This window comes from Equus caballus, chromosome 7 (genome assembly GCF_041296265.1).
Source record: "Equus caballus isolate H_3958 breed thoroughbred chromosome 7, TB-T2T, whole genome shotgun sequence".
NCBI lineage: Eukaryota > Metazoa > Chordata > Mammalia > Perissodactyla > Equidae > Equus > Equus caballus.
Genome location: NC_091690.1, coordinates 49,280,867 through 49,303,433, shown reverse-complemented (window position 1 = coordinate 49,303,433; position 22,567 = coordinate 49,280,867). Strand labels below are relative to the sequence as shown.

At 43.0% G+C, this 22,567-nt stretch overlaps 1 protein-coding gene across 1 annotated transcript; it reads right to left on the bottom strand.

Annotated features, from left to right (window-relative positions):
• Nucleotides 1-825: 825 nt before the first annotated feature.
• Nucleotides 826-22,289, bottom strand: LOC100629361 (zinc finger protein 709). Its single transcript, XM_005611882.4, has 4 exons — nt 22,147-22,289; nt 3,858-3,984; nt 3,593-3,653; nt 826-3,214 (listed from the first exon to the last, which is right to left on the bottom strand). Exons 1-4 carry the CDS (start codon nt 22,147-22,149, stop codon nt 1,537-1,539), a joined length of 1,869 nt encoding a protein of 622 aa, XP_005611939.1. The 5' UTR covers nt 22,150-22,289; the 3' UTR covers nt 826-1,536.
• Nucleotides 22,290-22,567: the final 278 nt, after the last annotated feature.

Genomic DNA, 22,567 nt, shown 5'->3' with positions numbered 1-22,567 from the left:
ATACTCCCAACCACAAAGGTCTGCAGTAGCTCTCTGGTTGACCCAAGGAAACTGTAGGTCATGTATTTCAAGCCTTACTGAAAAATCCCAATTCTAATGGATCTTTGATATGAATCTTGTGGAAACATCAGTGGAAAATACACCTGTAAGAAAATGGAAAATAAACAGATGGTGGTGGTTTTCAAGATACTCTTGACTAGAACGGGAACGAATCCAGAAAAAGGGATGGAAGATGGTTTCCTTGAAGCTCTTATGTAACTGTCTTCTTCCCTGTGTGGTGGCTCCAAACTCTGCCTGATGCCTCCACTGCTTCTGCCTTCTATTGGTGAATTCCAACATGGAACCATAAAGGGGGTGGATTCTTAAAGACGCAGTTCATAATATTAACTCCCTGACATAATGCAATACAGCGGCGATATGTCCAGCTCTAGATTTTGTTGCCCTAATTTAATTAAATTAATTTAAAGTGTATTCAAGGGCCGGCCTCATGGCTGAGTGGTTATGTTTGCACACTCTGCTTTGGCAGCCCAGGGTTTCACCAGTTTAGATCCCGGGCATGGACATGGCACCACTCAGCAGGCCATGTTGAGGCAGCATCCCACATGCCACAACTAGAGGGACCCACAGCTGGAATATGCACCTATGTACTGGGGGGGATTTGGGGAGAAAAGGCAAGGGGAAAAAACGATCCGTAACAGTTGTTAGCTCAGGTGCCAATCTTTAAAAAAAAAAAAAACGTATTCACCAAATACCTGTCAGAAGGAAGAAGAGTGAGCAAAGGCTCAAATATGAAAATAAGGATTCACATGAAAGAACGCTGATAAATTTGCTATACACAAAAATTTATTCCAACTGTTTAATAGTATGGAAAATAAAAACAGGCTCCTATACTTACCATCCAAAAAAAGGAGCTTTCTCTAAGAAAGGAACAATATATACAACAGATTAGGCATATCCAGAAACTGCTATATAAGGCCAGGAAGAAAATCCCAAGAAACACAAACTGTCACTTTTCGATGACCCCTTAACATAGAACAATTAAAACATTATTTAAAATTAAAGTGAAAACATTATTAACTGATTTAAGGAAAAAGCAGTAGCTAGTAATCTTATGTAGTATTGATGAAGAATGACACACAGAATTATCTCACCTCAATATTCATTTCTGAAAGTCATTAATAGAAATCCAGAATTCAATGTTGCACTCAACAAAGAGGCTTTGCAATATATTTGCAATATATTTACAACTTTTATAACAACTTTCATGTTGAAAGTTTTCTAGAACATTATACACAAGCTAATTTCCATCAAGCTTTTTCTTATCACTTAAATTTCAATTTCTTTTTGGTGGGAGTTTCACATATAATGATGTAGGTCAACTGAAGTCTTTCCCACACTGTTTACTTTCAGGAGGTTTTTATCAAGTGACTTCTTTTATAACTTCAGAAAGAACTCAGATGACAAAAGATGACAAAAGGCTTTCAGACATTCATTACATTTATAAGTTTTCTCTTCTACATGCGTTCCCACATGTCCTCAACAGTTTGCATGAGAAATAAAGGTTTTCTCACTTCTATGAGTTCTTTCATGCCTTCGAAGAGAACTGGGAAAATCAAATGCTTTACTGCATTTTTCACATTGATAAGGTTTCTCTCCAGTATGAGTTCTTTCATGTTTTTGAAGAGAACTGATATAACTGAAGGCTTTATTGCATTCTTTACATTCATATGGTTTCTCTCCAGTGTGACTCCTTTCATGTCTTTGAAGTAAACTGGGAGAAATGAATGCTTTCTCACATTCCTTACATTTATATGGCCCATCTCTAGTGTGAAAGATCATGTGTGACTGAAGGTTTGAGAGAGCTCTAAAGGCTTTCCCACATTGCTTACATTCGTAGGGTTTCTCTCCAGTATGAGTTCTTTCATGGACTCGAAGAGAACAAGGATAACTGAAGGCCTTACTGCACTTTTTACATTCATAGGGTTTCTCTTCAGTGTGTCGCCTTTCATGTCTCTGAAGTGAACTGGGAGAAATGAATGCTTTCTCACATTCTTTACATTTATAAGGTCCATCTCCAGTGTGAAGCATCACATGTGATCGAAGACTTGAGGGAGCTCTAAAGGCTTTCCCACACTGCTTACATTCATAGGGCTTCTCTCCTGTATGAGTTCTTTCATGGACTCGAAGAGAACCGGGGCAAGTGAATACTTTATTGCATTTTTTACATTCATAGGATTTCTCTCTCCTGTGATTTCTTTCATGTATTTGGAAAAGTTTAAGAGAAATAAAAGCCTTACCACATTCTTTACATACATAGGGTGTCCCTCCAGTGTGAGTTTTTTTGTGTTTTTTTAAGTAAGCATGCAAACTGAAGGCTTTCCCACATTCTTTACATTCATAGGGTTTCTCTCCAGTGTGACTCCTTTCATGTCTTTGAAACAAACTGGGATAAATGAATACTTTCCCACATTCCTTACATTTATAAGGTCCATCTCCAGTGTGAGTGATCATGTGTACTCGAAGGTTTGTGAGAGCAATAAAAGCTTTCCCACATTCCTTACATTGATACGGTTTCTCTCCAGTGTGACGTCTTTCATGTATTTCAAGAATTCTGGGAAGACTAAAGGCTTTCCTACAATGTTTACATTCATAGGGTTTCTCCCCAGTGTGTCTCCTTTCATGTATTTGAAGTAAACTGGGAGAAAGGAACGCCTTCTCACATGCCTTACATTTATACGGTCCATCTCCAGTGTGAAAGATCATGTGTGACTGAAGGCTTGCCAGAGCTCTAAAAGCTTTCCCACATTCCTTACATTCATAGGGTTTCTCTCCTGTATGAATTCTTTCATGGACTCGAAGAGAACTGGAAGAAGTGAATGCTTTACTGCATTTTTGACATTTATAAGGTTTCTCTCTAGTACAGGTTCTTTTATATATTTTAAGAGAACTGGGAAAAGGGAGGGCTTTCTCACATTCCTTACATACATATGGCTTCTCTGCATAATTTTGATAATCATATTGTTTGTGTTCAGTGTGACATCTAACTTGCCTTTTAATGGATGAATGATGCCTGAAGACTTTTCCACATGCACTACATTCACATGGTTCTCCTCTTGCAGTTTTCTTGTTCACACTGAGATTTGGAATAAGGGTGACATTTTCTCCACACTGACTACCCTCTTCACTTTCACAGAGTCTCTTACCCATAGGACTTCTGTAAAAAATCACAAGTACATTATTAATGATTTTATATTTGTTATATTTGTTAAAATTTATAGGAAAAGTTTAGGTTCTCTGCCTTGTCTGAATTCTCAGAAACTGAATATACTAAATGCTCTGGGAGAGAACTTCAGCCTTGCTGTTATCCAAACAGTGATATTCATATATAGGGTTTATTAATACCTTTTCCAAGTGAACTATTTTGCAAAAGCTGACATCTACCTCACTTTAAAAAAGTATACTTGGTGAAAATTTTGTAAGAAAAGCTAAATTTGAAGCAATTGTTCTTTCTTTTGTTTGCTTCTTTTGAAAATTTCATAATATACCATGATTGTCACGTGAGATCCTGCTTTTATTGTTGAGTGTGACTCACCTTTGCTTTCTCCCCTGGTTTTTGTGCTCATCTTCAATGTCATGATCTTCCCATGTTTTTCCTGAAATGCAGACCCAGAAAGTTGATTCCAAAGTATCAGAAATTCTAGAAACATTTTTAGATTCTAAGACCATGATGAGCTATGACAATTCCTAGTTTGTTTACCAACATCTTCCACTTCCATATGCTCCATCTTGGAACAACATTGATGAGCAGGAAACACTTTTCTCTAATTGATGCAATGAAGGAAGGTCCTCATTCTTACCTACTGAGGCCAGGTTCCTGAAAATTTCCAACATCACATCTCTGTAGAGTTTCTTCTGTGAAGGATCCAGTAAAGCCCACTCCTCTGGGGTGAAATTCACAGCCACATCCTCAATGGCCACTGAGTCCTAAAACATCACAAATATGTTTATAGTAGGAAACATAAGACCGATAGCCCTGGACATCCATCCTCCATTTCTAGGAAGGTTACATATGATTCTGTCATCTCCAAACATTTACTCTGATGTGATCATAAAAAACTCACTGTTTTGAGGCTGGCCTAGTGGCATAGTGGGTAAGTTCATGCAGTCTGCTTCAGTGGCCCAGAGTGTGTGGGTTCGGATCCTGGGAGCAGACCTACACAACACCTGACAAGCAATGCTCTGACAGCATACCACATAAAAAATAGAGGAAGACTGGCATGGGTGTTAGCTCAGGGCCAATCTTCCTCACCAAAAAAATTAATAATAATAATAATAATACTAAAAAAAGAAGAAAAACCTCACTGTTTTTATGTACACATTACCTCATCAATTGAACAGCATCATGAACTCATGAGAATGATTTACACATTTCTGCTGTGATCACATTTCAGCAAATTTCTCCGTAATGGCATGATCCAGAGCATGTTTTGGAATGACAGAAATGCTATACAATGAAACAAATATCATTACCAGACAAAAAGAATGAACACAATATCATCAAGCCTAGGCCAACCCTCTATTACAGAAGGCTTAAAATATACATAATGGGAATACTTGAAGGAAAAGACAGAAAGAAAGAAACAGAAGAAACAAGTGAAGCAATAACCAGCAAAATATTCTAAAATTAATGGGAGCCAGCAAGCTGTACATCTAGAGTTCTCAGAGAAAACTCAACATGATAAACTCCAACAGTGCATACCCCAGGTTATCACACTCACACTACAGAAAAATCAAGACAGAGAAAATATATAAAAATGCCAGAGAAGAAACACACCTGAGGTATAAAGAAATAAAGATGTGAATTAAATTGGACTGATTTTCAAGAACCATGCAGCAAGAACGGACTAGAGTGAAATATTTAAAGTGTTGAAAACTAAAACAAACCCCACTCTCCAATAATTCTCTGTACAGCAAAATTATCTTTCAAAACTAAAGGAAAACAACGACTGAGACAAAAGTCGAGGAAATCTGTCATGAGTGCACCTACTTTGAATGAACTGCTCAAAAATGTATCAGGAAGAATGTAAATGATAAAGAGGATTAGAAAAGAAAAAATGAAGGTAAAGTAAATTTTACACTTCCCATAATCAACATAACACGTTTACAATAATATTAGCAACAATGTCTTTGGTAATGAAAACCTTACGGACAAGTGATATAAATGACAGCCACGTGACAAGGCACAGGGAGGGGAAACTGGGAATACTGTGTTAAGTGGCACTTGCACACAGTGAAGTGGTACAGTGTTATGTGTTAGAGGAGGTGGGTTAGTTGTAAATGTATGCTGAAAATTCCACCACAACCAGTAAAAGTGTTTTTAAAAATGTGTAATTGATAGGCTAAGAGAGGAGAAAAAAAGAATCAGATAAAAGGTTCAATTTTAGCCAGAGAAGGTGGAAAAAAGTGGAAGACAAAAAGAAACAAACAAGGGCAAGATATAAAAAACAGTAAAACAAGCGGTAAATATTAATGCAGCTTTATCAATAACCACTTTAATCAAGGGTCTCAATACAATTGAAAGATACAGTAATATCAGATTTTTAAAAAACAAACTTTGTTACATACTGTCTAAAAGAATCCCACTTTCAATATAAAGAAATGGACAGATAAAGGGTAAACGGATGGAGAAAAACAGACCATGCCAACACTAATCAAAAGAGAGCTGCCATAGGTATATGAATTATAGACCATGCAGATTCCAAACCAAGGAAAATTCAGAGATAGAGAGGGGCATTGGAGCCTGATAATGGGGTCTATCCTCCCAGAAAGTACAGCAATCCTTCATGTGTATACGTGTAACAACAAATGGGCAAAATGTACGAGGTAAGAACTGATAGAATGAGAGGAGAAATAGATGAATCCAGTAAAACAGCTGTAGAATTCAACACCCCCTTATCACAAAGTGTGAATTCCATTAGGCAGGCACTGAGGAAGGACAGAGGTGAACTGAACAGCATCATAAAACAACTGGATTCACTGTTATCTATAGAATACTTCATACAACAACAGCAGAAAATACATTCTTCTCAAGTTCACATGGAACTTTCGCCAAAACAAACCACGTTCTAGGACACAGGGCAGCAGACTTTAACAAATTACAAAGAAGAGAAATCACAAAAAGATGCTCCCGCACCACCTAGGCATTCATCTAGAAGTCAATAAGAGCAAGAGAGTTGGAAACCCCAAAAATGTGGAGAGCCAACAACACACTACTAAATAATACATAGGATCAAACAAGAAGTCCTGGGCTGGCCCAATGGCATAGTGCCTAAGTTTGTGTGTTCCATTTCAGTGGCCTGGAGTTCACAGGTTCAGATCCTGGGTGCAGACCTAGCACTGCTTGTCAAGCCATGCTATGGCAGCATCCCACAGAAAGTAAAGGAAGACTGTCACAGATGTTACCTCAGCAACAATCTTCCTCAAGCAAAAAGAAGATTGGCAACAGATGTTTGCTCACGGCCAATCTTCCTCACACACACACAAAGAAGTCTCAAGGAAAATGAGAAAATAGTGTGAACCAAATGAAACAAAACACAATATACCAAAGGTTCTTGGAGGCAGCTAAATCAGTGCTAAGAGGGAAATTTATGCCATTGAACAAATACACTGGAAAAAACAAATACCTATAATCAATGACGTAAGCATCTACCTTAGGAAACAATAAAAAGAACAAATTAAACCCAAAGTAAGCACAATCAAAGAAATCACAAAACTTAGACAATACATCAATTCATTATGGGAAATTAATGGGTAAAAATTCAAGCAAAAAATGCTAGTTGCTTGACAAGACTGATAAACATCTGGTTAAGGTAACAAAGACAAGAGGGAAGACAGAAATTACTAATATCAGAAAGGAAAGGAGGGGGAAATTAAAATAAAAAAGGCTTTTTATAAAATCCAACATCCAGGGGCCAGCCCGGTGGTGCAGTGGTTAAGTTCACACATTCAGCTTTGGCGGCCCGGGGTTCACCAGTTTGGATCCTGGGTGAGGACCTACACACCACTTGTCAAGCCATGCTGTGGTAGGCATCCCACATATAAAGTAGAGGAAGATGGGCACGGATGTTAGCTCAGGGTGAGTCTTCCTCAGCAAAGAGGAGGAAGATTGGTGGCAGATGATAACTCAGGGGTAATCTTTCTCAAAAAAGCCACAAACATCCAACATCCATTTACAACAAACCAGTAATAGAGGGGAACTCCCACTTCTTGAAAAGGTACATTTTTATGAATCCTGTACCTAAGTTTATAACATATATTCCATATGGCATGTTTGTCTGTGTGAAATATCTGAAAGAATTCACAATAGAAATAACTTCTGGAATTAATAAGAGACTACGGGAAGGTTGAAGGATATGTGAGTCAATGCTTTCCTTATAGACCCACACAAATTCAGTGAAATGATCTTTGACAAAGAAGGAAAAGACAATGCAAATGAAAAGGAAAGTCTTTTAAACAAATAGGAGTGAAATATTGGATATCCCCGTGCAAACACACATGTGTACGTGCACCCCCAGCTTTCCAGGGCTCTGCAGCTCCTCTCAGGATCAAGGCTCCTTCCATGGGGGTGTGAGCAGTAGGACACCTGCAGGGTGACGCTCCCCAGGAAGGACAGCTGGGCCTTCAAGGCCTTCCCTCTGCAGGCCCGAGGGGGCCTTAGGTTGAGTCTTTAACTGCAGGCCTCAGCTGCCCACTGCAGATGCTTTGGAACATCATTTTTATTTCAAATGAGACAAACCCAGTGTTTGAATAATACAGCAAAATCACTTAAACCCAGCCTTTCCATGGAAAATAGGGAAGAAAATTACAAGGCACTTTTTTTTAAAAAAAGATTTTATTTTTTATTTTTCCTTTTTCTCCCCAAAGTCCCCCGGTACATAGCTGTATATTTTAGCTGTGGGTCCTTCTAGTTTTGGCACGTGGGACGCTGCCTCAGCATGTCTTGATGAGTGGTGCCATGTCCGTGCCAAGGATTCGAACCCACGAAACCCGGGGCTGCCGAAGCAGAGGGCGCAAACTTAACCACTTGGCCACCAGGCTGGCCCCTACAAGGCACTTTTAATAACTCAACTAGAAAATCCCAAATGGCTATTCCCTTCAGAAAAAAAAAAGTTATTTCCATGGCAAGAAATCACACTTGACCACTTGTGTTCAGCACGTCTAAGACCTGGAATTTCATTTGAAAACATCCAAATGTAAAGAACAGAACTCAAAAACTTACTACACATGTTCTGTGAAAGAAAGTGTAAAGTAAGTATTCTTAATAAATGGAATGCAATACAGGAATATTTCGTTTTTTCTGAAATTCACCTTTTTGTTTCCTCTTTTAAACTATTTTATATTGTCTTCCAACCTGTATGCATTAAATATACTTACCCTATTGAAAAATGGAGACTTAAATAAGTGAATAAACCTTTTGTTATGTCACAAATCTAGGGGGGGCTATGTCAACAGGATGGATCACCCAGGAAAGTTTCTGGAGAGGAAGCTCCAACTAAAGGACTTCCCATAGGATGTCTGGGCCCAGAAAGATCCTGGGGGAGACGCACAGGGATTTCATGCAACATAGTTCCAGGTGGTTATTCTCTGTTTCCTCTCATGAAAAATATCCACAGACAAATATAATCTTTAAAAAGATCAATCCATGGCTCTGGGGGATAATGATAAAGGGAAAATAGTGCATCTGTTTGATGCACCACGGAGGACGAATAGTTGATAAAGATGCTGTGAATCAGAGAGGGGCAGGTGGCTTTGGGATTGCAAGGGGGGATCTGGAAATTCAGAGACTTACTGGCAGTCCTAGGAAGAGCTGGGCTGGAGGACAGGGTCGTGGATTTGAGACCCTGCTCCCCACATATTTTGAAAACTCAGGACAAAATGAGTGCCCCCTGGGGAGCCCCTTGGAGAAAAAGGAGCTACTGAAGACCCCACAGACACAGCTCCTCCCACACGTGAACCCCAGAGACCGAGTCACAATTGTCCCTGATGACCCTCCCCATGGTCACCACACAGTCTGGGAAGATTCGGGGCAGCACGTGCAGAGCTGCCCAGAGAGGCTCTGGAAAGAAGGTGCCATGCGCAGTGACAACAGGACACCCCAGAGTCCTGGCTGCCAGCCCTGCCCCTACACTGTAGGCCAGAGGGGACTCAGGTCTGCAGACTCCCAAGGTGACCGCGTGGAGACTGGTCCCAACCGGTCCCTCCTCCCCATCTGCTCACCCCGGGGCCAAACATTCACCATTTCCAGGTCTCCTGGGTCCCCTGAGTCCTTCCTATGACTCCCACAGCCAGTGCAGATCCCAGGGTGACGGGCTGTGGCAGAGCCACCAGGGACCCCTAACAGCAGGAGAAAATGGACCCCACACCTGGCACTTGGCTATTAATATATTTTCTCAGTTTCTGCTTATTTGGGAAAGCATTTTATCTTTATCTTTTACCAGGCAGTTTTGGTGAATATAAGGTTGACAAGTATTTTCTCTGTATACTTGGACTATTTTGTCCCTCTGCCTTCTAACCTCCATTTTCTCTGCTCACACACCTGTTAATTTTCCTGGGGTTTCCTGTAAGACTTGGGTACTTTTTTCAATGCTGCTTTTTTACTAGTGTATACTTCCTACTTTCCTGTATCTTTGTATGTCTCATATTTTTGATGCAAACCAGACATTTTCGGCAATATACTGTAGCAACTCTGGGTACTGGTCCATTTCCTACCAGGGCTTTTTATTGTTATTAGCTTATTTACGTTTTCAGTGACTCGAAGGATTGTTTTAGCCAAGTCTGTGTCCTCAAAAGAGAGTGAAAATTCTTTTTCCTTTTTTAGTATTTTTTTTAAGGTATGCTTTTTGGTGAGGAAGATTGGCCCTGAGCTAACATCTGTGGCCAATCTTCCTCTTCTTCCTTCTTTCTCCCCAAAGCCCCAGTACATACTTGTATATCCTAGCTGTATGTCGTTCTACTTCTTCTATGTGGGATGCTGCCTCAGCATGGCCTGATGAGCAGAGCTAGGTCTGTGCCCAGGATCCAAACCAGGGAACCCTGGGCCACAGAAGTGGGACGTGTGAACTTAACCACTATACGACCAAGCTGGCCCTTGAAAATTATGATATAGCTCCAAGAATAGCTCCTAGAATCGGGCATAGCTTTGGGTACATAAACTGTCCTGAGACAGGAATAATGGCAGGACTGTCCTCCTCTTTCATGGACACACCCCGTGGTTAAAGTAGATTAATTGCTGGCTGATTGCTCTACTGTTTTCACCAATGTCCTGGGGGCATAACCTGCTCTACCAAATACTGCAGTGAAATTCTGGCTCCTGTGTAGAAATACTTGCTGAAGTCCCTGTTTGATATTTGTTCTCACCCTTGGAAGCCTCCTCATTAGTCTAATCCCCTGGTTCTTTTCAGAAAACTAGTCAGCCGACGTCCAAGCTGTATCTTCATTAAATACACAAATCTACTAACTACCTTTCACCTCATTCTCCACTTTCTGAGACTGTCCTCTGACTTGAACCTTCCATGATCTTTTGCTGGCCAAGTTAATCCCTTTAGGAAGGAAATAAGGGCTGGGTTTCATAGCTGGCTTTTCTCCACGTTCAGGTAAAATCTTTGTGCCAGGACTCTCGAAATGCTGGGGGACATCAGGAAGCCTCTCTCTGGGTGACAATCCCATTTTAGGGGCTGAGTGATCAGTGCAGTGGAGAGACAGCAGCCAGAGTCCTCTTGATTGTCTCATGTTACAGCCACCTCATGAGCTGGGGAAAGAGTGGTCAGTGCCCAGCATTCTCAGCACAGTATGAGCACAGCAGAGCCTCTGCACCATGAGGAGGGGCTGGGGCAAGAAGGGGTCCCCACATTTCACAGGAACCAACGAGGGACTGAAATTCAGCAACAGGTAGCTGCGGGCAGGATGGGTAATGTTTTGCTTTGTTTTGTTTTGTATTTTGAAGAAGATTAGCCCTGAGCTAATTGCTACCAATCCTCCTCTTTTTGCTGAGGAAGCCTGGCCCTGAGCTAACATCCGTACCCATCTTCCTCTGCTTTATATGTGGGACGCCTACCACAGCACGGCATGCCAAGTGGTGCCATGTCCGCACCTGGGATCCGAACCAGCGAACCCCGAGTCGCCGAGAAGCGGAACATACGAACTTAACCGCTACGCCACCAGGCCGGCCCCCTGGATGGTTAATGCTGAAGTCCTGCTCCTCCTGGGAAAAAGCCCCCTTCTGGAAGCTTAGGGAGGGAGAACCTTGTCTTCTGGTTCAGGGAGCCAGCGCTATGGAGAGGAGGGCTCACTTGCTGAGCTGAGAGCAGGGAGGGAGTGGACATGGTTCAAACCCTACACACTCTCCCCTTTCTCACGGAATTTCCATTGATTTTCTTGAACAGATGTTCCTCGTTTGCTACTTGCCTTTAGGAAATTTCCAGAGGTTTCACTGGGTTATTTTAAAACAATTTCCACCAGTTTCACTGGGAAGTGGATCTGTGGAGCTCCTTATATTGTTATACCCCTCTAGTGCATTCACTACACTGCCCATATCAGAAATCCTCTCCAGATTGACAGACAATGGCACTACAGACTGTAATATCACTTCTCATTGCATAGAGAAACAGAATTGAGAAAATTAATTTTTTATGGCTCATAAAAATGTATTGTACACTTCAAAAACTTATTGTTTAGAGGATTAACACAAACAGCTGTGGCTTCCTTTTAAAAATACATTACTTAACTGATTATAAACTATTGTTAAAATGAAAATCACAGGCCCTAAATGGGGTCACTTTGCTGGGCGCATGTCACCAAACTGGTGCTTAATACCTAGCCTGCCTGCAGCTTCCACCTTCCCCAGGGAGGCAGTCTTAACTGGTCAGTCTAGGATTCTCTGGTCAGCACCAACGAGGTAATGTGCCACATGGGCCTCTCCATCCCCCAAAGATGAGGTCATCCACCTAATAAGCCCCTTTTGTCCCCAAAGAGAGGTAACCTTTCTAAAGTAATCCTTTATTCTGTTTATAACTTCTTGTTTCCTGCCTTTAAAATCTGACAAGATGTTTGAAAGGATTTAATAACCTTATAACCAGAAACATGGCCAAATTGCAAGCTGATATTCAGAGCTTGATAGAAAAATATATATATTTTTTGCCTTCTCCTCTATTCTAAATGTACCCAGAGGGAAAGGAAAACATTCTTTGGGTGGATGAGTCACCCAAATGGGTGGTCGGATGGGTGTCTCAGTCCTTTAGCACCTAGGGTACAACTCACTTCTGTGAGGAATTGGGAGTAACTGTCTTTATCTCACAAATCCTTGCTAAACTAGAAATGAAGCTCCACAGGCAGATAAATTCCTTTTATCAATCCCCAAACCTCCCCTTTTCATCCTAAAAGGCTTATAAATTATGGGCCTTAGGAGATCAAAGTCTTCCTTGGACAAATGTGCATTGCTTCCCTGTGCCTCTGAGATATAAATGTTAAAGTATGAACTTCACGGAGGTAATTCTTATCAACAGAAAAATAAAAGGAGGAAAAGTCACTTGAAACTCAGGCAAAGAAAAATCTCTTAAGTGCTTCTCACAGATATTAGTGAAAAGCTTAGCCATCTCAGTAAGTGACCTTAACTTATTCCATCTACCAGAAAAACAGCTTAGATCCAACTTCTTAACTAGCATGTCTTACATTATCATACCTGTCTATAATAAACGCCCTGGTGCACTGTGTTCTCTCAAAAACTTTAAGTGCATGTTTGCAGCTGCTAACCACCAAGCAATGATCTCTCTTGGACTGGAAATTCAAGTAATTCCAAGGGCTTCAAGAGGATTTTGCTAGGAACTGAGGACAAAGATCAAATATCTTTCTTATTATATCATAGAAGGTCAAGCCCAGGGACACAGGCTCACTAACAGATTGAGACCAAATCACTGGACTGGAGGGTGCTTCCCCTCAGCCCACACCTCCCTCTACACCAGCTGGGCTCTTGTTCAATATTAGTGAACTGCACTGAAACAACTACATGCTTTCCAGTAACATCAAAAAGAAGACAAGGATGTCCCTTCTCACTCATCCTCGTCAACTTTGTATTGGAATTCTTAATGAAGTTAGACAGAAAAAGGAAATAAAATGTACACAGATTGGGAAGCAGGAAATAAAACTGTCTTTGTGGCATAAGACTGTCTATAGAGAAAATCTCAAAGAATCCCTAACAGCAAAGAAAACCCCTTGAACCAAGAAAAGTGCAGAGGAAGGCTGAAAGAAAAATTTGTTAACATACAAGAGTTTTTTACTTCTTATAAATCCACACAAAGATGAGTTGAACTCATCTTTGACAAAGGACCAAGGGCAATTCGAGGGAAAAACACAGCCTTTTCAGCGAATAATTGTGGAAAAATTAGCCACCCACATGCCCAAAAGAAGAATCTAGACACAGACTTTACACTTTTTAGAAAAATGAACTGAAAATGAATCATAGATCTTAGTATGAAATGTAAAACCAGGGCTGGCCCAGTGGTGCAGTGGTTAAGTGCGCACGTTCTGCTTCAGCGGCCCGGGGTTCGCCGATTCAGATCCCGGGTGCGGGCATGGCACCGCTTGGCAAAGCCATGCTGTGGTAGGCGTCCCACATATAAAGTAGAGGAAGATGGGCACGGATGTTAGCTCAGGGCCAGTCTTCCTCAGCAAAAAGAGGAGGATTGGTAGCAGTTAGCTCAGGGCTAATCTTGCCCCCCCAAAAGAAAAGTAAAACCACAACACCCTAAAAGGTAACATAGGAGAAAATCTAGGTGACTTTGGGTTTGGTGATTAATTTTTAGATACAACACCAAAAGCAAGTTCTAAGATAGAAAAAAATAAGTTTGACTTCATTAAAATGAAAATCTTCTGACCAGTTAAACAGTGTCAAGTGAATAAAAACACAAGTCACAAACTGGCAGATAATCTTTGGAAGTCACTTATCTGACAAAGGACTGGTGCCCAAACATCCGAAGAACTCTTAAAACTCAACAAAAAGAAGACAAACAGCCCAGTTATAAGTGAGCAAAACATCTGAACACACACTTCAACAATGATTTACACATGGTAAATAAGCACACAAAAACAGGTCCAAAATCAAACGTCACTAAGAAATTACAAATAAAAGTCGAATGAGATATCTCCACACACTTATTACAATGGCTGGAATTAAAAACACTGAGAACAATGAACGACGATGAAGACGGACAGCACCAGGAACCCTCAGGCCTTGCTGGTGGGAATGGAAAATGGTGTGCCTACTTTTGAAGAAAAGCAGTTTCTGAAACACAGTCTACTCTTCCCGTATGATACAGCTATCAGGTTCTTTGAACTGACCCAAATGAGTTGAAAACTGATGCTCACAAAAATCCTTACGTGGGAATGTTTATAGGAGCTTTATGCCTACCTGTCAAGACCTAGATGTAACCAAAATAATTTCAATAGATGAATGGATAAACAATCATGGGTACATCCATAGGATAAAACATTCTTCAGTGATGAACACAAATGAAGTTATCAAGTAAGAAAGACATGGAGAAATTTTAAAATCATACTGCTAATGAAAGAAGCCAACAGGACAAGGCTCCACACTGTATGATTCCAAGCATGTGACATTCTGGAAAATATAAAATATTGAAAGATCATTGGTTACCAGGTATGTGGGGGTGGGAGGGAGGAAGAATGAACAGATGGAGCACAGGAGATTTTTAGGACAGCGCAAGTGTTCCATATGATACAGAAATGATGGAGACACGTCCTTTTCCAGTGAAACCCCACAGACTATAAGACAGAGTCAACACTAATGTAAACTATGAACTTTCATGTGTCAAATTGGCTCATCAAATGTAACAAATATACCACAGTAATACGAGATATAAAATATAGTGTAAACTGTGTGGAGTCAGAGGGGTTATGTGGGAAATCTCTGTACTTTATGATCAAGTTTTGCGTAAACCTAAAACTGATCCTAAAAACAAGTGAAGTCAACTAGGAAAAAAAGATAAAGACAGGCACATTAATATTCACCCTTGATGACTGACTGATGACAGAAACAGACTATCTTTCATTCAACTAATTTGAATTTATTTCAATAAGCCATTATGGTGCTCTATGAGGCCTGCATCATGAGAATTGAACAAGAGAAGAAATTTCCATCGACTGCCGTGTTAAGAGGGCAGCACTGTATATTCTGAGAAGTGAAGGGGCTGCCTTCATTACTATCAGTAGTGTCCGGAACTCCCATGTGGATAAAGAGTATCCTGATGGGGCTTTGTGTGTGGCCTTAGTATGTATAGAGACAAGTGTTATTTTGGTTTCTATTGTAGGTAACTGTGAGGCAAGAGACTCCTAGAGTTCTTCTACCACAAAGGGGCAACTCTCAGGGAATCACCCATAGTCTGTAACGTCTGCAGCTGGAGCCCATTGCTGGTCAGTGCTAAGAAGACTGCTTGATGTGTGGTCAGTCTGATGACCTTCAGGTCTGGTCCTTCATCAGATTTATCCCAATGAAGACATGAAAAGCAACTCTGTCTGAGCTCCATCATATAAATGAGGTGTCCCTAAAGTCTATGAACTCCCATTGCTTTTCACTCAGGGAATCCTAAGGAGCTCTCCAGGGAGCCTCAGGGGTCTGAGAAAGGGTGACCTCCTTCAATACCATGCACCTGGTAAGGGACTGAGAAGAGGGAAGACCACCCCTTCCTGTCGGCAGGATATCCCAGAGGGCCCAGGTTTGCCTCCATCATGTCTCCAGGGGGTCTCAGTAGCCATTCTGAACTCTTGGAGAGGTGTATCCAGGTCCCAAGTCAAAATGGACTGCTGGATATTTGATCCCATGATCAGAGCCATCTACTTTCACGACAGCCTCGTAAACAGAGATAATTACGCTCTAATGGCATATAATGTCGGGCCTAGGGCAGGTTCTTGTATCAGAAGCCTATGGGCAACTTAAGGCGACCATGGGTACCCCAGGAGACATGACAGTAGGTCACTGAGGCCTCCGTAGTGAAGGAGTCTCTGAGGACACTAACAGGAGTGTTTGCAGAAGGACAATTTGAAGAGTCTCCAGACTTTCATGGTAGGGGTGCCCATTCAAGGTGGCAAATTCACAAGTAACAGCACAAATGGGGTCAAGTAAAATTTGTAAACAAGGAACATACTGCCTCTCAAACATCAAGAGAACCTAATAGTTTTTGTGGGTGCTGAGAGGAACAACAGCTATTTCCTCATGGTGTCAAAGAAGGAGTGGGTCTCAGATTATCAAATAGTTTCCAGGAATTTAACAAAGTTGTCAGGGCTTCACATTATATGTGTGGCAATGTCTCATCCATTTTTGTGAGCTCATTTTTTCAATATTTGTATGTCCTGAATGTCCTCAGAGGAGATGTCATCAATGTGGTCTTGGAGAAACCAGGATGCAGTTCAGACCCCGCCTGCAATGACTATGGGAGGGCACAGCTGTGGAAGATGTATGCGGATAACCCAATAAAGGGGCATCATGTCCCTTCAGAGATGAAGGCCAAATGCAGCTGAGAGCCTGTGGACATATAGGCACTGGACAGAAAAGACTTAGCCAAATCTGTGAGAGCAGGATATTTACCAATTGCTAATTGACTGTAGTCAGTAATTTCCACACTGTGGGGACTGGGTATAGAGGTCTGAGTGGTGCAAACACAGCTGCAAGGTTGAGATAAACCACTCTGAGGTGTCAATCATTCTTTCCAGGTTTAATAAGACAAATTGAGCTGTCAATCAAAGAAACACTTAGAAAAATCAACTCTTCACTAACTAGACTGTCTAAACAGTTTCCAATCCTTCAAGGCCGTGTGTAGTTTACATTGGGACATATAATATACCTTGATTTAGGGGGTAATGTCCCTGGGATCCCAATTTGTCAAGCCAATTTGTAAGTGGCAAAGACTTCACTTAATTTTAAATTACTGATCATTGGATCAGAGTTTCTCAGCTCACTTTGGGATATTTTAGGACAATAAGTGCTATTACCAGGGAGAATTTAGGCAAGACCATAGTTCTGATGGTTAAGGAGAAACATCTGTCCTCAACATTATATTGATTAAGGCTCCTAAGATCATCAGGGGCACCTTCCTTAAATTTAATGGGATCCCAGATATAACTCTAAAATTCCAACTAGGATCGATTAACTGCTTGAAGGTTTCTGAATTTGTACATTACATCAGAGAGCAAAATTAATTCAGAAGCTATGCAGTAGAGGCCCAGAAGACAAGCAGTGTACCTCTTATCTGTTTTGTAATGTAAATTCTTTTAGTATATTTTGGATTTCAAATTGGTTCAAACTGTGGACCTTTCTTTCAATAGGTGTCTCTTTTGTCCCCTCCCTCTTGTCCTTCCCTGTTTTGTTTTGGGTTTTTTTGGTCATCGGATATACTTTGGGGGAAAGGCATCCTATCTATCCTGGTATTTATATATGTTTTCTTCCCAGTGTCATTAACTTTAGGAGCCTCCCCCATGACTACTGGATGTTGTAGTGAGTTTAAGGTCCCTGGATTTAAGCCAGATTTGAACTAATCCCTTTGCTGTGTCATAGTGGTGCCATGCGTGTTGTCTCCTAAAACCCCAAGGGTCAGGTTCTTTCTCCAGTAGATGCAGGGAGAGCAGCAGAGGTACTTAAGGGTCCAGGTGAGCCCTCTGGCCTTAGGAGTGTGGACTGCACCTTCCATCTACTGGCTGCCCTTCTCCTTCTCTTTCTCTTTTTAAATGGCAGCTGTTTCAGGAGTGACCATTGATGGGCCCTCTTCTTGCACTGGCTGTAGTCCCCCTGTGCCACACCCATCCCTGGGGCAGCTTGGGGCCAAAGCAGCCTCTGTCACAGCTTCACTCTAACACACAGATTAATCCCAGCAGACACAAAACAGGACCTCTTTAAAGAGACCCTAAGGGGCCGGCCCCATGGCTGAGTGGTTAAGTTCGCCCGCTCCGCCACTGGCGGCCCAGGGTTTCGCTGGTTCGGATTCTGGGTGCGGACATGGCACCACTCATTAGGCCACGATGAGCTGGCACCCCAAGTGTCACAACTAGAAGGACCCACAACTAAAATATACAACTATGTACTGGGGAGATTTGAGGAGAAAAAGCAGAAAGAAAAAAAAAAAGAAAGAAAAAAGAAGATTGGCAACAGTTGTTAGTTCAGGTGCCAATCTTTAAGAAAAAAAAAAAAGACCCCAATCCCATAATCCTGCTCCCAAATGCCTATAAATTCTTGAACTTCCCAACTCTGGTCAGCTGAACCTAGAACAGAGGCTTTGAGAGTCAACAATGCAACATGGGGCAGCACAGCTCACAGCCCAGCTCCCCAGCGAGCAGTAGCCCAGGGCGCATGCCGCCACCAGGCAGCAGAGCAGGAGAGCAAGTCAGAGCAAGAGAAGACAGACGGGGTCACGTCTGGACATGCTGCTCAGGGTGCCAACTGTTATGGTCACCTGCAGAGGGGTGGTTCCCTTGTTGAGACTGATGCCAGGGTGGCACACACACACACAGACAGGATAGGAAAAGGCTCAGGACTCACATAAGAGAGGTCTGAGGGGAGGGCAGGGCCGGCCTCTCAAGCAGCTCTCACACGGCTCAGAAAGCAAGGAATGGAGTCTGGCCTGGGGCTTCACTGGGCCTGGGGGTGGGGCCTGGGCAAGAGCTCTGCACACAGGCAGGGGCTGGGGTGGGAATCTCCTGCCTGCACTAGAGGAGAGAGCACCCAGGCTTCCTCCTCAGCTTGTCCAGGTTGGGGCACAAGGGGAAGAGGGTGAGTGAGGCTTAAGCTGTGAGCACTCAAACATCAAAACTGTGGATTCTGACTCGTTATTAATAGGACAAACATGAGTAAAAATATATGAATTTGCAACAGCTTGTTTTTATACAAAGAAATAATAACAGGAAGATCAAAAAATAATCAAAACTGTGTATCTGGGGATGACGTGAATAACAGCGCTGGAGGGGGGTACCAGGATATGTTGGCCATGAGTGTTAAGTTAGACTTTGCTTTATTTATTTTTAAAAAACAGAGAAACTACATTTTGTTAACACTTATTTACTTTTTTTTTAAGATTTTATTTTTTTCCTGTTTCTCCCCAAAGCCCCCCAGTACATAATTGTATATTCTTCACTGTGGGTCCTTCTAGTTGTGGCATGTGGGATACTGCCTCAGCGTGGTTTGATGAGCAGTGCCATGTCCGCGCCCAGGATTCGAACCAACGAAACACTGGGCCGCCTGCAGCAAAGCGCGCGAACTTAACCGCTCGGCCACGGGGCCAGCCCCAAAGGAGAGCCGTTTTGTTTTTTTTGAGGAAGAGTAGCCCTGAGCTAACTACTGCCAGTCCTCCTCTTTTTGCTGAGGAAGGCTGGCCCTGAGCTAACATCACGCCCATCTTCCTCTACTTTATATGTGGGACGCCTACCACAGCATGGTGTGCCAAGCGGTGCCATGTCTGCACCCGGGATGCGAACCAGCGAACCCTGGGCCACAGAGATGCAGAACATGTGAACTTAACCGCTGCGCCACCGGGCCAGCCCATAACACTTATTTACTTTTAACTTCTGTACATAGGACACTACTGTAGGATTTAATTCCTTTAAACACTAACAGTTAGAAAAGTGAAAACCACAAAATGAAAATTTTCAAATCCTAGTCTGTCCTTCCCTTATATCTCACACTGGGGTATTTTCAGGAGTAAGCAGTATATTTTACTGCAATAGGGGTTTGTGTTTAACCCTAAACTGTATTGGGTTTTCAAAGATTAACATAAGCTTTCAGAAGTTTTCTCACATCAATCAAAATAGAAATTCAATCAGTTTAGCCTTTTAAAATTCTATGTTCTCTAGACACAGGCACATAGAAAAAACTGATCTAAAAAAGGAAAATGTGCTGAAAAAGTTAATACATTTATCAAACATCTTAGGTTCTCTTGCCTAAAAGGAACAAAATTTGTATTTGGTGCCACAATTTTTTTTTGCTTTCCTTACATTCTATCTCTCCATCAACTCAGTTTCAGGGCCCAAGTGCTAAGGGAAACTAGAGCCAAAGGGCTGCCCTATTCCATCGATAAAGGAATCCAAAGGGAAGAAACACAAACACTGGAATCAGCTCAGAGGAGCAGCCTGCTTCCCACAGGACAGAAGGAAAGCCACAGTCAGAAGGTCCCATGTTCCTGACTCTCCTGGTGGAGACAGAACCCTGGAGGGGGTCAGTTCCTGGAGAAGGAGGGGAGGGCACCTGAGCAGCCACAGGAAGGAGCTCTGGGAGCCCCACACACCCTCCTCTCCCCAGGGAACAGTGCACACGCTCCCTCTCTCAGGCTCCCATTCTCACAGTGAGGAAACTCAGCTGGATTCAGTTTAAGGTTCTGACCCAAATGGACCCCCAGATTAATGGGCCCTAATCCAGGACACAGAGCTCCTGACTCTCACAGACTTTCTCTGTGTAAACAAATTACTCTCTGAGCACACCTACACTGTGGATGCAAAACTCCAATTATGTCTAGAAACAGGCCCAAGGGAACCACAGCAACAACCTCAGAAAGGGCATCACTCCCCACCCCATGAGCACGTGCACCCCCAGCTTTCCAGGGCTCTGCAGCTCCTCTCAGGATAAAGGCTCCTTCCATGGGGGTGTGAGCAGCAGGACACCTGAAGGGGGAGGCTCCTCAGGAAGGACAACTGGGCCTGCAAGGCCTTCCCTCTGCAGGCCCAAGGGGGCCTCAGCTTAGAGACACCGACCTCAGGCCTCTGCCTCCACTGGAGTTTTTTTGGACCATCATTGATACCTTAAATGACACAAATCCAGTGTTTGAACAACGCAGCTCAAACACTCACACCAGTCTTTATGTGGAAATGAGGGAAGAAAATTGTATAGCATGCTGCTGGCTCAACAGGAAACCCTACAAGAATGTACTGCATTCCAGGAAATCAATGTTAATTATTTCCATAAAAAGAAATTGTTTTACAAAATATTACTCATACTTGAGCACTTCAAGTCTGCCAGTCTCAGCCCTGGAAATCCACTGGAACTCAGCCAAAACAAAAGAACAGTCCTCAGAATATTACTAACATGTTGGGGGAGAAAAAAAAATCGAGTTTTTAAATCATGCAATGAACTACTGGAATGTTTTATTTTTTTTTCCGAAATACACCCCTTTCTTTCCTGTTTGGAAAAGTTTCATATTGTCTTTCAAGCTGCATTGATTAAATAAATTTATTTTCATTGAAAAGCTGAGACTATAAGAAAGTGAACATACCATTTAACAGAACAAACCCAAACAGGGGCAGTGCTGACAGGACAGATCACCCGGAAAAGTTTGCCAAGAGGCACCTCCAGCAAAGGACTTAGGATTGAACGTCTGTGCCCAGGACACATCCTGGGAGGAGAGGCGGAAGGAGTTCATACAAGGAATTTCCGGATAGCCATTCGCTACTTTTTTCTCATGTAAAACATCCAGAAACAAGAAACAAATTCTTTTAAAAGGGCCACCCATTCACTATGGAAAAATGATAAATAAAATATTGGGCCTGTTTCTAGTTGATTACGATGCTGTGAATCAGAGCCAGGAAGTTGGCGTTTGGGAATGCGAGCAGGGATCTGGAAATTCAGGGATTTATTGTCACTCCTGGGAAGAGCTAGGGGGACAGGGTTGCGGATTTGAGACCCTGCTCCCCAAACATTCAGAAAACTTAGAAGAAAACGAGTCCCCTCCGAGGAGAAAGGAGGCCCTGGGGACCCACAGACCGCAGCCCCTCCGCGCACGGACCCCGGAGCCCGAGGCCCGACTGTCCTGCGGGCCCTCCCGCGGGCCCCGCACCGTCTGGGACACGCGGGGCTGCGGGCGCACAGCGGCCCAGAGACGATCAGGCCCCAGTCACCGCGCGCAGGGACCACAGGACGCCCGGGGCCAGACTGCCAGCCCCGCCCCCACGCTGCGGCCGGAAAGGCCTGAGGGCCGAGCGGCGCCACCGCGGACTCGGGGCCGCAGACCCCGGAGGGGACCGCGGGAGGCCGGGCCCGCCCCGCCGCTTCCCACCAGCGCCTCGGAACCTCCGTGTCTGCGAAGCCCCGGCCAGAACGCTCACCATTGCTGAGTTTCCTGGGTCCCCCGCCGACCTTCTTACGACTCGGTACAGGTCACTCACAGCGCGACACGGTTAGCGGCAGAGCAACGTGGGGCCTGCAAAGGCAGGCGACCGGAGACCGGAAGCACTGTGGAGCTACAGGAAGTCAGGGGTTGTTGCCGCGCGTCGCCCCGCCCACTTGCCCCGAAGCCGACCCTGATTGGACGGTTCAAAAGGCCCCTCCGTCCTGAGTGACAGCGAGATGGAGATTACGTGTCTGAGCCAACCCAGAGCTAGAAATTGTCCTCTCTGGGGACTTTTCCGCTAAAATGGAATGCTACGAGGCCACTCGGGGAACTACGACCCTTCTTTGAAAACACACTTAAAATCACCTCCCCGTATGTAATAATTAATGTCTCCAGTCTGACCTTTGATCTTCCAC